The sequence below is a fragment of the Primulina huaijiensis genome, chromosome 11, assembly GCF_012295235.1.
Source record: "Primulina huaijiensis isolate GDHJ02 chromosome 11, ASM1229523v2, whole genome shotgun sequence".
In the NCBI taxonomy this organism is placed as follows: domain Eukaryota; kingdom Viridiplantae; phylum Streptophyta; class Magnoliopsida; order Lamiales; family Gesneriaceae; genus Primulina; species Primulina huaijiensis.
In genome coordinates, this window is record NC_133316.1 from 3276199 (window position 1) to 3289818 (window position 13620).

The 13620-nt window shown below is 35.0% G+C and overlaps 2 protein-coding genes across 2 annotated transcripts in view; both read left to right on the top strand.

Annotated features, from left to right (window-relative positions):
• LOC140988265 (L-ascorbate peroxidase 3-like) overlaps positions 1–6272 on the top strand; it is an 8840-nt gene extending 2568 nt beyond the window's left edge. Inside the window, exons 3-9 of the mRNA XM_073457278.1 lie at positions 3186–3235; positions 3781–3846; positions 3996–4044; positions 4455–4537; positions 4619–4698; positions 4794–4896; positions 5841–6272. Of these exons, the coding sequence (XP_073313379.1) occupies positions 3186–3235; positions 3781–3846; positions 3996–4044; positions 4455–4537; positions 4619–4698; positions 4794–4896; positions 5841–6038 (629 nt within the window). The 3' untranslated portion in view covers positions 6039–6272. The remainder of the gene's footprint in view (positions 1–3185; positions 3236–3780; positions 3847–3995; positions 4045–4454; positions 4538–4618; positions 4699–4793; positions 4897–5840) is intronic.
• Positions 6273–11066: 4794 nt separating this feature from the next.
• LOC140988230 (myb-related protein 308-like) lies at positions 11067–12180 on the top strand. The gene is made up of 2 exons (XM_073457223.1): positions 11067–11426; positions 11515–12180. The coding sequence occupies exons 1-2, from the start codon at positions 11164–11166 to the stop codon at positions 11981–11983; spliced, it is 732 nt and encodes a 243-aa protein (XP_073313324.1). The 5' UTR covers positions 11067–11163; the 3' UTR covers positions 11984–12180.
• The last annotated feature ends 1440 nt before the right edge of the window (positions 12181–13620 follow it).

Genomic DNA, 13620 nt, shown 5'->3' on the forward strand with positions numbered 1-13620 from the left:
CAAGAGCTATGTTGAGGACTGCGAGTCTAGACAAATCATTTTGGGTAGAAGCAGTCAAAACCGCTTGTTATATTATCAATCGTTCTCCTTCAGTGGCGATTGATCTGAAGACTCCGATGGAGATGTGGACTGGGAAGCCGACAGATTATTCTCATTTGCATACATTTGGAAGTCTGGTGTACGTTCTGTACAATGAGCAAGAAAGATCAAAGTTGGATTCGAAATCCAGAAAATGTATCTTCTTGGATTATGCTGATGGAGTAAAGGGGTTTCGCTTGTGAGATCCTACTGTCCACAAGCTTGTCATCAGCAGAGAAGTTATCTTCGAGGAAGATAAATAAAGGGAGACAAATGTACACCGAATTCAGAAACTACTATTTTTAGGTAGAAAATAAGATGGACGAAGGTCAAATTTCTTGTGAAGCAGTACCAGAGCACGAAGAACAAGAACAAGTTGAGTCTGAGGTTTCCAATGTGAGGCAGTCAACTCGAGACAGAAGACCACCAGGTTAGCTTTCAGATTATGTCACTGAAAGCAATATTGCATATTGTCTATTATCAGAGGATGATGAGCCATCGAGTTTCCACGAGGCTACTCAAAGCTCGGATTTATCCTTGTGGATGATAGCAATGCAGGAAGAATTGGAGGCATTAGACAAGAATAAAACTTGGGATCTTGTTATACTACCACGGGGAAGGAAAGCCATTGGAAACATATGGGTCTATAAGATCAAGTGTGATAACAATAACCAAGTGGAGCGGTATCGTGCTAGATTGGTGGTAAAAAGATATGCTCAGAAAGAAGACATTGACTTCAATGAGATATTTTCTCCTGCAGTTCGACTTACAACAGTCAGAGTGGTGCTGGCATTGTGTGCGGTGTTTGACCTACATTTAGAACAACTAGATGTAAAAACGGCGTTTCTTCATGGAGATTTTGAAGAAAAAATCTATATGCTCCAACCAGAAGGTTTTGCGGAAAAAGGCAAAGAGAACTTGGTTTGCAGGTTGAACAAATCTCTGTACGGTCTCAAATAGGCGCTGAGGTGTTGGTACAAGAGATTTGATTCCTATATCATGAGCCTTGGATACAACAGACTGAGTGCAGACCTTTGTACGTATTTCAAGAGGTCTAGTGATGATTACATCATTTTGCTGTTGTATGTGGATGACATGTTGGTGGCAGGCCCCAAGAAAGATCAGGTCCAAGGATTGAAGGCACAGTTGGTTAGGGAATTTGATATGAAGGACTTGGGACCAGCAAACAAGATTCTAGGGATGCAAGTTCAACGAGCCAGAAGTAACAGAAAGATTTGGCTTTCCCAGAAAAATTATTTGAAGAAAGTCTTGTAACGCTTCAACATGCAAGATAGTAAGCCAATATCGACCCCTCTTCCTGTTAACTTCAAGTTATCCTTCGAAATGTGTCCTAGCAGTGAAGCAGAGAGGATGGAGATGTCTCGAGTGCCATATGTATCAGCAGTGGGAAGTTTGATGTTCGCTATGATCTGTACAAGACCAGACATTGCTCAAGCAGTGTGAGCAATTAGTTGGTATATGGCGAATCCTGGATGAGAGAATTGGAGTACGGTTAAGAGGATCCTTAGATACATTATGGGTACCTCAAATGCTGCATTATGTTATAGAGGATCAGATTTTACATTCAAGGGCTATGTCGATTCAGATTATGCAGGTGATCCTGATAAGAGGAAATCTACTACTGGTTATATGTTAACACTCGCAGGATGAGCAGTAAGCTGGGTTTCAAAACTGCAAACAGTTGTGGCATTATCTACAACGGAAGTAGAATATATGGTAGCTACTCAAGCTTGCAAGGAGGCAATATGGATTAAAAGGTTATTGGATGATATCGGGCACAAACAGGAGAATGTTTCTTTGTTTTGTGACAGTCAGAATGTCTTGCACATTGTAAAGAATCCAGCCTTACATTCCAGAACGTAACACATTGGAGTCCAATTTCACTTTGTAAGGGAAGTAGTAGAAGAAGGAAGCGTGGATATGCAGAAGATCCATACAAAAGATAACATAGCTGATTTTCTTACCAAGCCAGTGAACACTGATAAGTTTGAGTGGTGTAGATCCTCAAGTGGCCTAGCAGAAATGTATTTGACTAAAAAAAATTCAGACGGAAATAACGCGTTTTTAACGCGTATTCACACGGACAAGGGGCTTTATAAATAGAGCGCCCTCTTTCATTCCGAAATCATCCCTTATTCGAGTTTTCTCTCATCTTATAACATTACAAACACCTCACAAATATTATAGAATGCTATAAGATGAGAGAAAACTCGAAGAAGAGATGATTTCAGAATGAAGGGGGAGCTCTATTTATAGAGCCCCTTGTCCGCGTAGAATGTTATAAGATGAGAGAAAACTCGAAGAAGGGATGATTTTAGAATGAAGGGGGAGCTCTATTTATAGAGCCTCATGTCCGTGTGAATACGCATTAAAAACGCGTTATTTCCGTCTGAATTTTTTTTAGTCAAATTTGACAACTCAATTGTCAAATTGAATGCACCTAGCTGGCCCCATTTTGCTCTTGCCGACAATATCGATTATCCTTGCATTATTACGTTTGTTGCTGTTGTGCTTAGCTTCTACAGCTTGTGGCATTATAATAGGTTGAGAAAAGATGTATTTAGCTGACCAAACCAATCAGCTAACGGTATTTCTGTGTAGGACGAGGAAATCTAGGAGTTACTGATTCATATCTTGGTCGCTTGCTTGTGGTATGATTGATATTTGGATTTTTCAATGTGGTGGCAGGATTTGGTTTAATTTTATTTGTTAGTCGTAAACGCTTCCTGGATTATACAACTATACAAGTTGTCGCTTGCAAATGGATCATCTAGGAAATCATTGAAGTTTGAACTTATTTGATCGATACCTAGGAGTACTTTTCATATGATGAATTTATTTCTTTGACAAGGTTTTTCGTAATTTTGGTGTGTTTTAAATTTATTATTATATTATTAGATGTTCCACACTTTTGGATTTGAAATTTATCTGCCTGCAGATATGTTATATCAATTATAGATTTTGGGATGTTACATTTATCTCTGTGTGATTTTGGTGTATAAATAACAGTAATATTTAGTTGTTCTCTATTGCTTGAGAATTGACATTTGCAAACTGCTAGTGTTTGTTTGGGTATTTGATTGCAGAACAAGTGAAGTCCAAATGTCCAAAGATTACATATGCTGATTTGTATCAGGTATATTACTCATTCTCTGGTTGTTAGTGTGCAATAGACTCATTAAAATATTAAATCCAAAATAAATCTTTCTGTTTCAATGATTTAAAGGAAACCATGCTTATTTCGCCTATTGATTTATTATTACATTATCGATGGTTTGTCTTAAGGATGGGGAAATCAATTATTTGTTTCTAACTCTGGAATTTTCTTTTCATATCTTATCTTTAGGTGCATTATTCAATTAAACATTTAAATGATACAGACAAAAAAGAACGAGTTTAATTCAACATTTAGTGATAGCTGTTAGTAATACTTGTATGTTGGTTTTATTCTATCACATGCCTGCCTTTTCACAACTGAGGAAGAGTATGGAACATTGAACTCCTTTAAGATGGTTGATGGTTTGTTAAAAACGGGGATAATTGATTTTGCAACGATTACTTTGCCGGGCCTGCTTGGTTCAGATGATACTGCATTTATCATCATCTTTCCAGAAAAGATAACAAATGGTAGATGTATTGAGGGAAAGTTGTTCTGTGCTGACAAAACATTGATGCCTATAGCTTGCAGGTGTTGTGGCAGTGGAGGTCACTGGGGGCCCCACAATTAATTTTGTTCCCGGTAGAAAGGTATGGCCAGTGTTTTTTTATTGTGAATAATCTTGTCTTCCTCTAGAAGTGAAGACTTCAACCCCGGTGCTTTTGGATTCCCATCTATTGGATAGTTATCTACTTATCTTCATGAGATTTCTGATAATTTCCACCTCATGTTTATTCAGGATTCAAAGATTTCTCCAAAGGAAGGTCGACTTCCGGATGCTAAAAAAGGTGACACATTCTGAAGCATTTGTATTCTTAACCTGCTATGTTTGGATGTTAATTTTCTGTTAAGTACCACTCTTTTTTGCTTTATGCGCCATTATTGGTTGAGATGCTTCCGATACTTCTTGGATGTAAACTTCAAATATTTTTTAAATGCACTGGAGTTCATGCAACTTTCTGTATATATATTTCTTTTCACAGGCTTTCTTTGTGTGATCGGGACTCGTTGACTTTAAATCGATAGAATCTTTCAATGATGATTTGTTGAGAAATAGACTTCATGTGGGGAACAATCTTGGATTACTGTGTAAAAAACAAATGCCCTGTTAAAATTTCCCAAGGGATCACCCATAAAAAAAATGCCCTGTCCTTTGAATTTAAGTGACACTTCTGATTATTTTGGGTTCTGATGTCAGGCGTACCGCATCTGAAGGACATATTTTATAGAATGGGATTATCTGACAAAGACATTGTGGCCCTATCTGGTGGCCATACCCTGGTAATTTGTTTTCAGTTCTATGGTGCGGACTGTTACAAAAACCGTAATCTGATGTAATTTTGGTTAACATTTGCGTCATAGGGAAGAGCACATCCTGAGAGATCGGGCTTTGATGGGCCTTGGACTGCAGAGCCACTGAAATTTGACAATTCTTATTTTGTGTGCGTCTTATAAGTCAACAAATTTTTGTTTTTGAAACTGCCGTAGTTTATGTTTCTTCATTTGCTATACTTTTTTATTAACTAAACCAAACCAGGGAGCTGCTCAAGGGGGAAAGTGAGGGCCTGCTAAAACTCCCAACTGACATTGCTTTGCTGGATGATCCTGGGTTTCAGCGCCATGTTGAGGTCTATGCTAAGGTATCAGGTTTCAACTACGATAAGCTTCTCATTTGTGTTTGTTTAGATGGTCAACTTTGTAAGCTCAAAGATTCAGCAGATTTGATGCTGTTGGATTTTACCAAATTGGCTCAAAGTTTATTTAGGGCAAATCAAAGGCTCTAACTTCTACATGTTAGGAGCTTTTTAACCTTTCAGACAATCTCAAACAAACAATTTTGCGATGTCAAAATCTAGCAAACTGAAGCAGTATTTTAGTGTCACTTTACTCTGTTCTTGGCCTCAGAGCTGGTTTGATGAATTTGAAAAATCTAAAGAATTTCTATTATAACCTCTTTTAAGATTAAGTCAGTCTGGAGTCTTTCTTTTGGATTTGATTTCCAGTGATGTCTTTAATTTGGTATTTAAAAATGTTATCAGAATAAAGATGATACAAAATAAACTAGTTCTTTCTGAATCCAAGGTTATGTGGCTATTATTTTTTCTTGGAGAACCTATATTGGAGAATGTAAATGACCACCCATGAGAAATAGGAAGATCTGATACTATAATCCAAACAGATATGGGCAGTAGCACGCTAGATGCAATTTTACATTTTTACAACAGATATGGGCAGTAGCACGCTAGATGCAATTTTACATTTTCACTTCCTCCATATTACATAACAGCTGATCGATCCTTCAAGAAATAGTGATTACTGACTTTGCTTTAGCTTTAATAACAGTTTTTCTTCTGTTTTGAATATATGCACATCTCTTTTTTTAAAAATGAATAATTTAGCATATGTTATTTCCTGATATTAATATGCTTTGGCAACAATTTTCTATCATTCTCACATTATCACATGCAATATGTGCTGTCCGCTCACATTCTGACCGAGGGAGGCAAACTTAACATCTAGTGCAGTGTACGAGGGTTGATAAAATGTAAAACTCACTGATACCCTTTCATGCTCGAACCTGCAGGATGAAGAGGCCTTCTTCGAAGATTATGCAGAATCACACAAAAAACTTTCTGAACTTGGGTTTAATCCAACTCCCGCTGGTTCGAGGGCAATTGTGAAAGATGGCACCGTGCTTGCTCAAGGTGCTGTTGGAGTTGCTGTTGCTGCTGCGGTGTTAGTACTTAGTTACTTATATGAAGTCCGTAAAAAGACAAAATAAATCAGTTCATTATAACATCGACCAGAGCTCTTATCTTCACATATCCGGGTAATCCCATATCCAATTCTGTACTCTGCCTGTTGAAATAACATAATGGAGCTGTATGCGACTATACATATTACTAGAAAAGAAATGGCCCGTCATTTTATTGTCATTTCCGTTGATATATGAACTGACGAAATCAAACCTCAATGATAATGGGTTCTGAGTTGGATAGGTGGCATTCAAAGAACTGGAGGGTAAGTTATGGTTTGAACATTCATTCATTTGATATAAGTCGACATGGAAAAATAAATTGGAGACCAAGGGGTGTACCAGAATAAAAATAGAGCAACAAGTCTACTTGATGTGTCGTGCAACACTGAAACTTGTTATACTTGTTAAATTCATGAATTTTAAATTTTTGACTTGTTTGAACGTACAAAATTTTTATGAATTTCAAATCCACTTTATAAAGTAATTGTGATGGATGTGATGAATTTTAAATACATCTTAAATGAGTGTCATTTGAAATTTATTACTAACATCATTTCTCAAATTAAATTCTTTCAAATCAAATCGTCAATCCTAACACAATCTTATTAGTGAAATTGTATATACAACCTTTTTTTTGGTTTGAAATAGAGATGATGGCTTAGTTCACTCAACTGAACCCAATTCTGCGTGAGATTCTCACGCACGTTACTATTTGTCCGCCAAATTTGATAGGTATGCAAAGTCTTTTTTAGGACAACCCTTGTTCACAACCAAAAGCCTACCCTTCCAACGTCCCCAACTTCCTTAACAATCCTATAGTAATAAGCTCGTTTTCCTTTCTGTTATTACCTTCAACATAACTCTTACATAAATTCTAGTCTAGCTAACCTATCGGTATTGCGAAATTCTAATTTGTGAGGGGAATGAAATGTACTGCGTTTGTCAAAAAAGAAAAAAATATGCTGAGAATAAATTAAGAGAGTTGGTCTGATGTGGTTTAACTAATGCTACATGAACAATATTTCTTAGGTTGAACATAACCGTTGAATGTAGTTACTTATGTGGGTTTTACATAAAATCAATTTGGTTGGGAGATGAAATAATAAATGATTCATGATATAGGAATGATGAATTAATATATATGGATCACACAATAATTAATAACTATAATACTTTGTAAAACTTGAGTCAGACTCAAACGGTAGATCAGTAAATCAGACGATGAAACAGTACAAAACATGTTTTTCTCGGTATAATGTAGACTAAATGGAGTGTAATGAATGCCACAAAATGGAGTTTAGATCCGTATCATCTATTATACCGAGTTTTGTACAACTTATGCACCAATACTCTAGGACAAATAAAAGTACCGAACTTCACTCCTTTTCCTTTGTTCATTGGTCAAAGAGAAGATACTGGTCGACCGAAGTAATGAACTGCAACCTTGTTTTTGACGTTAAACGTTGGGAGTCACTAAAAGGTTTTCAGGTTGGTAAGTATAACACGTGAAATTACAAAAGTGGGACACCTCACCTCTATCCCCTATCTCAAAGGTCTCAGTCATCAATACCAAATCGATGGGAAGGTAAAAGGGATGGTGATTCATAGGTTCAAGTTGTTTTCAAGGTCACGGGGCTTGTGGTTCGTTGGGGGAGAGAAAATAGGTACATGTGGCCGGTGCTGGTTACCATTAGTGATATAGGCAATCAAATTAATGAGTAAAGTACTGACTTCTTAAACATCTTATAATGTTAAACTGGCACGTTTTATGTGATGCTAGATCTAATTAGGCCGATAAATTTAATGAAATTCAGTGCGTAAGTAATAACCTTCCAGACCTAAAACTTAGCTTTTCGTATGCCAAAACTTTAACCACAAGGTTTTGGTGACGGAAAAGGGAAAAAGTGGAAAGTGAACCAAATCCCACATACACCCATAACCATAACTTATTGCGTTTGCTGTTTCTTTTTTGTCATCCTTCTTCCACCCAACCCCAACTTGTCTTCTAGAAGGCCTATAACGACAACAATATATCAATCTTGTGAATCTTGGGACACCAACAATATATATAAGGCGCCACAACTACCCCCCATATATAATATATATATATATACACACACAAATTGTATTCTAAACGCTTAATTAAAGTTCAGAATAAACTTACAAAAGATGGCATGATGGGTTATATTGTTAGAGTAGATGTTCGACAAACTAATTAGTTATTTGAGCTTTATTTGTTATTATATAATAAATAATATTTATTTTAATAATCTTTTAAGTTTTAATTCATTCTGATATTTATTTTATCTGTATACTCGTGCAACCTGTACTGATAAAGATCTTGAATATACTATGATACAATGAGGTCGTACATGTCACGTCGATCATGAAACACATTTTATTTACCGTATATTCTAAATTCGTTGTTAGTTGATTCAACCGTCTAAAATAAATATAAAGATTGCTTGAGCTCCAGACAAACATAATTGATATTCTTGTGTGTCAAGCTACTGACGTTGTCCTGTTTAAACTGGTTGGTTAGATGTGCTTTAAAAGAGTGACGCCAGATCTTAATGGGTAATATTGTCTTTGCTGGGGACAGAGACGATGATAGGGAAAGAGTAAGACTGATCTCTAAGGGACATGCGACAACAATACCAGATAGAGACGCACCTCTCAGACTCATGGACCTAACAGCGCTAACCATTAGCAACCAAGTAGGTGCACTCCGCGCTGCCACAAGTATAATGAAATAAAGTTGTGCATTGGCTAACATTTATAGATTTTGGGCTAGTGGTAAGTGCTTGATCCTAACAATTAGTATCAGAGCGAGGTTATGAGCTCAAGTCTCCTAAGAAGCATATTTCTATACTTCTTAGGGTGGATGTTGGGCTAAGCATGCATTAGTGAGAGTAGTACTGAGATGAGTGACCTCCTGGAATGTTCTCATGTCTCAAGTTGTTGACGTTACGTCGCTTGATCTGGTTGGTTAGATGGGCCGTAAGAGTGACGACAGATCTTAACGAGTAATACTGTCTCTGCTGGGGACATGGTCGACGGTAGGAAAATGGTAAGACAGATCTCTAAGGGATATGAGATAATATCAGCAGACAGACATGCACCTCTCCGGACTCATGAGCCTAGCAACCCTACCCATTAACACCCAAGTAGGTGCAATCTACGCTGACATAAGTATAAGGAAATAAATTTGCATATTGGCTAACAGTTATATCTTTGACTTAGTGATAAACTCTCGATCTTAACAAACAGCTAGATCATTCGTAGAGATTTACAACAAAAGTTATCTCCACTTAAAATTCGGAATAGTTGGTACCAAGCGTTAAACACTAAAGATAAACTTTAAATAAACACTTGATGAAGGAATTTATAATCATACGACATCCAAGTTCAGTTTTGATGTCAAAACTAAAAATTCTTTAAAATTTTAAACTTTCATGTGTTTTGGGTGCGTTAAAATGATACACCGACATATGCAACGAGAGCTTTTACTAAAAACTAGTCAATGATATGTTACTTTTAAGGTATTACCTTAAAGTTGTATCCAATGATCCATATATGTTAATTTCTCGGAAAACAATATATTTACAATGAGAGTTACAAATTGAATTACAAAATATATTTGAAATGATAAAATCATCCATGCATTTTATTTGGAAAACTCTTTCAAAAATGCATTTAACATAATTTTTTCATTTCAAATGCACTTTATAATCAATGTGTATGGTCCACGTAAATAATCATAAACCTCGTGATATGTAAGAATAAATGTGGATTGTTGAATACACACTTAAAAATAGGATATACTCAACACTAAAATCCACTTTTCCTCTTACAAAAAACATATCAATAATTTTTGCATCCCTGCATGTTTTATGATTCATTGAATCTTGGCCAAATCTCAATTCCTTTAATTTATTTTATTTTATTTTATTTTTTAGAAAAAAACTCCAAGAAAATCTCTAGTAGTTTTGTAAAACGATGCATACATATTTGTCCATGTTTAGGTAGACCTTACCACAAATAACATTAACGATGATAATGATATAGTTCCAACAACACGATATCATTATATACAAAGGGCCCCAAATTTAATTTATGAGGTTAGGAGAGACTTTGAAAATGGTTAAATTTTAACTATGGACCATATTAATGGAAGGTGGTTACGAGCTGGATAAAGAAAGCCTCACAATACGTACGTCACACCTTACTTTTACACCTACCAATTTAAGTTTACTACATGGCTAAGGACACTTTTAATTGATTATTCCTCATTTTTCCATCCGTACCTGCAGAAATTAGTTCGATTTTTGAATTGATCCGGAAGGTGGAAAATTACATTACTTTTAAAGTAGTGGAGCGTTGAGTGCATACAAGATTGAGACTTGAACTTCGCTTAATCTCAAAAACTAACTTAAAGCGAGAAGATTGTCCAAGTCCATTTACGAAACTCTCAAGGATTTTATCTAACCGATGTGGGACAACTAACACACCTTCTCCCCTCACGCCCAAGAATGAACATCTGGAGCGTGAAGTTTACAAATGACCCAAATACATACAGAACAGATGTCTCAACTATGAGCAATCCAACACATAACGATAGAACATGATCTCTGATACTATGTTAAGATTGAGACTTGGACTTAACTCAACCCAAAAGCTAGCTCAATGAAGAAGGATTGTCCAAGTCCATATATGTAATTCTTATGGATTTTATATTATCGATGTGAGACAACTAACCAGAAATCTATTATATCAACAATTTTGATTTTTTAAATTATTAATTTGTTAATGATATGAACTTTTTTTTTTCTAGGGATAAAAATTTTCAATTAAAAAAATAAGACAAGCAATTTCAAACTACATTAAAGGGTATGACATCGTATAGTAGTGCCACATCGATTTTAGTACTTATACAATGATTCCATAACAACTAATATAAAATCATCAAAAGTTTTGCCACCATCCACTCTCTCCTCTCCCACCAACTCACATCTAGNCACGTATATATATATATATATATGTGAGAGAGAGACTAGAAGAAATACTAAAAGAGAAAAAAAAGGAGAGAAACCGCATGCTTGATTAGCTAAGGGTTATATATTATCACAAGTGATCGCCATTCATCAAAATGGGGAGGTCTCCATGTTGTGAGAAAGCTCACACGAACAAAGGTGCATGGACTAAAGAAGAGGATGATCGTCTCATTGCTTATATTCGGGGACACGGCGAGGGATGCTGGCGGTCACTGCCTAAGGCCGCGGGGCTCCTCCGCTGCGGCAAGAGCTGCCGCCTCCGGTGGATCAACTATCTCAGGCCCGACCTCAAACGTGGAAACTTTACAGAAGCTGAGGATGAACTCATTATCAAACTCCATAGCCTTCTTGGCAATAAGTAAGCCCAATATATACTACTTTATTTCTAAAATCCTCGTTCTGATGGTAAATAAAATCATTAATTTCCCCCCTTTTTTGTGTTACAGGTGGTCCTTAATCGCCGGAAGATTGCCGGGAAGAACGGATAATGAGATAAAGAATTACTGGAACACTCATATAAGAAGAAAACTTGTGAGCAGAGGGATTGATCCAACAACCCACATGCCAATAAATGAACCTGCAGTTGCAGCAGGGGAAGCCACAACTATTTCTTTCTCTGGTGTCGCAAACCCGAAAGAAGAATTAAACATAGCTAAAAATGGGATTTTGATGAACGTGGTTCAAGAAGAACGGTGCCCCGATTTGAATCTCGAGCTCAGAATCAGCCCTCCTTATCAACAAGAACCATTGAAGACCACGCTTTGCTTTGGATGTAACCTGGGGATCAAGAACAGCAAAGATTGCAATTGTACCGATGGTAAATTAATCAGTGGGAGTGGCGGTAAATCTGGTTATGATTTTCTTGGGATAAAAAATCATGTGGTTTTGGAATACAGAAGCTTGGAGATGAAATGAGAATTTGTTCTGGGAAATGGAGCCTTTCTTCCTTTTTGTCTTTTCCCCAGAGTGCACGAGTAATCTTGGTGAGATATGTTTGAGTTTGTTGCAGTTTAGTGTTGATTTTTACTGCGTATATAACATAAAGAGTAAATATTTTAGCTTAATTTGTGTATGGGTGCGTAAATACCTGTAGTAATTACATGTATCCGGCTTTCGAGTTAAAAAATTTTAAATTTAAATTTTGTTAACTATATAAATATATATAATTTCCCTAATCAAAATACTAGGCCGTCAAGAAATGTTGACTTTCTAAAATTGAATGAACCAACTTTTTTTTTTTTTAATGACAAATCAAACCAAATCGAAAAATGAAGAAATTGATTAAATAATCTCGATCAACTCTTTTTTTTTTAAGAAAATGACCCCTCAAGTGTATTTCACAAAAATATTTGAAATAAATTTAAGGAAGTCGTTTTCTTAAAAAAAAGTTGATCAAAGTTAAAAAAATACCCCATCGAAAAATTCAGTTATTTCGATCATTATCTGAATCAACTAAAAGTAAAAAAAAAATTTGAGTTTTAATTAAAAAATATAATATAAAAATTAAATTAAATGACAATTTAATTATAATTCTAAAAAATATATTTTTAATTATAATTCTAAAATATATTTTTAATTATAATTCTATTGTCTAATAAAATTTAATTAGAAATTTGTAATATTTATATTTTTGTAAACTTTATTAGAAAATTTAATAATATTAATTTTTTTAAATAAAAATCTGGTTTGTTTGGTTAATCGAAGTTTTATATTAAAAATCGAATATGAATCGAACTAACTGATTATAAAAAACTAAAACCGAACTTCATAATAAATTGAATCAATTTTCAGTTCGGTCGGTTATTTTGGTTGAAATCGATATCTTAGTCACTCTAAATTGTAATTGATGTATGTTAGTTACTTATCGATGTCTGTTCTTTTGGTTTAAAAATAACTTTATAGTTTTTTTCTTTATTCCTTTAGTTACCTAACTAGAAAATTTCAATTATCTCAAATATGTCCAACAATTTTTTTTTCAAATCTCATAATTATTCAAAAACTCTATTATTCTAATTAAAATAATCGCAATACAATCATTATAATAATTACAATAACAATAATTCTCAAATATTTCAATTAATTGATTATTTTTCTCAAAATCCGCACCAATATATTTTTTAGGTGAAAATATAAACTCAAAAATTCATATACATCGTAAGTCAGTATTATCGCAACTCAAATACTCACAACCAAATATTTGACATAATTTTATAATTGTCGAATTTTACACACAATAACATAATTTCAGAATTTACAAAACCAACCAATAGACGATAATGAAATGTGATTTGTGGTGTTGTTCTATTTTTAATTTTTAACATGAGACCGAAAAAAATAAAACTAAATAAATTTAAAAAAAAAAATAGGCGGGGTTAGAGCTCATCCTAACCCAAAGGTGGCTCCGTCCCTGTTCCCATTAGTTTTTAGATTGTGTGCCATTTATTCGACTCAAATGGTCCACATATAGTCTTTTATGTGAAAAGACATACGTGACTCGTTGGATTTACGTAGAATTAATAAACTGATGGTTGCCATCAAGTTCAGGACTTAAT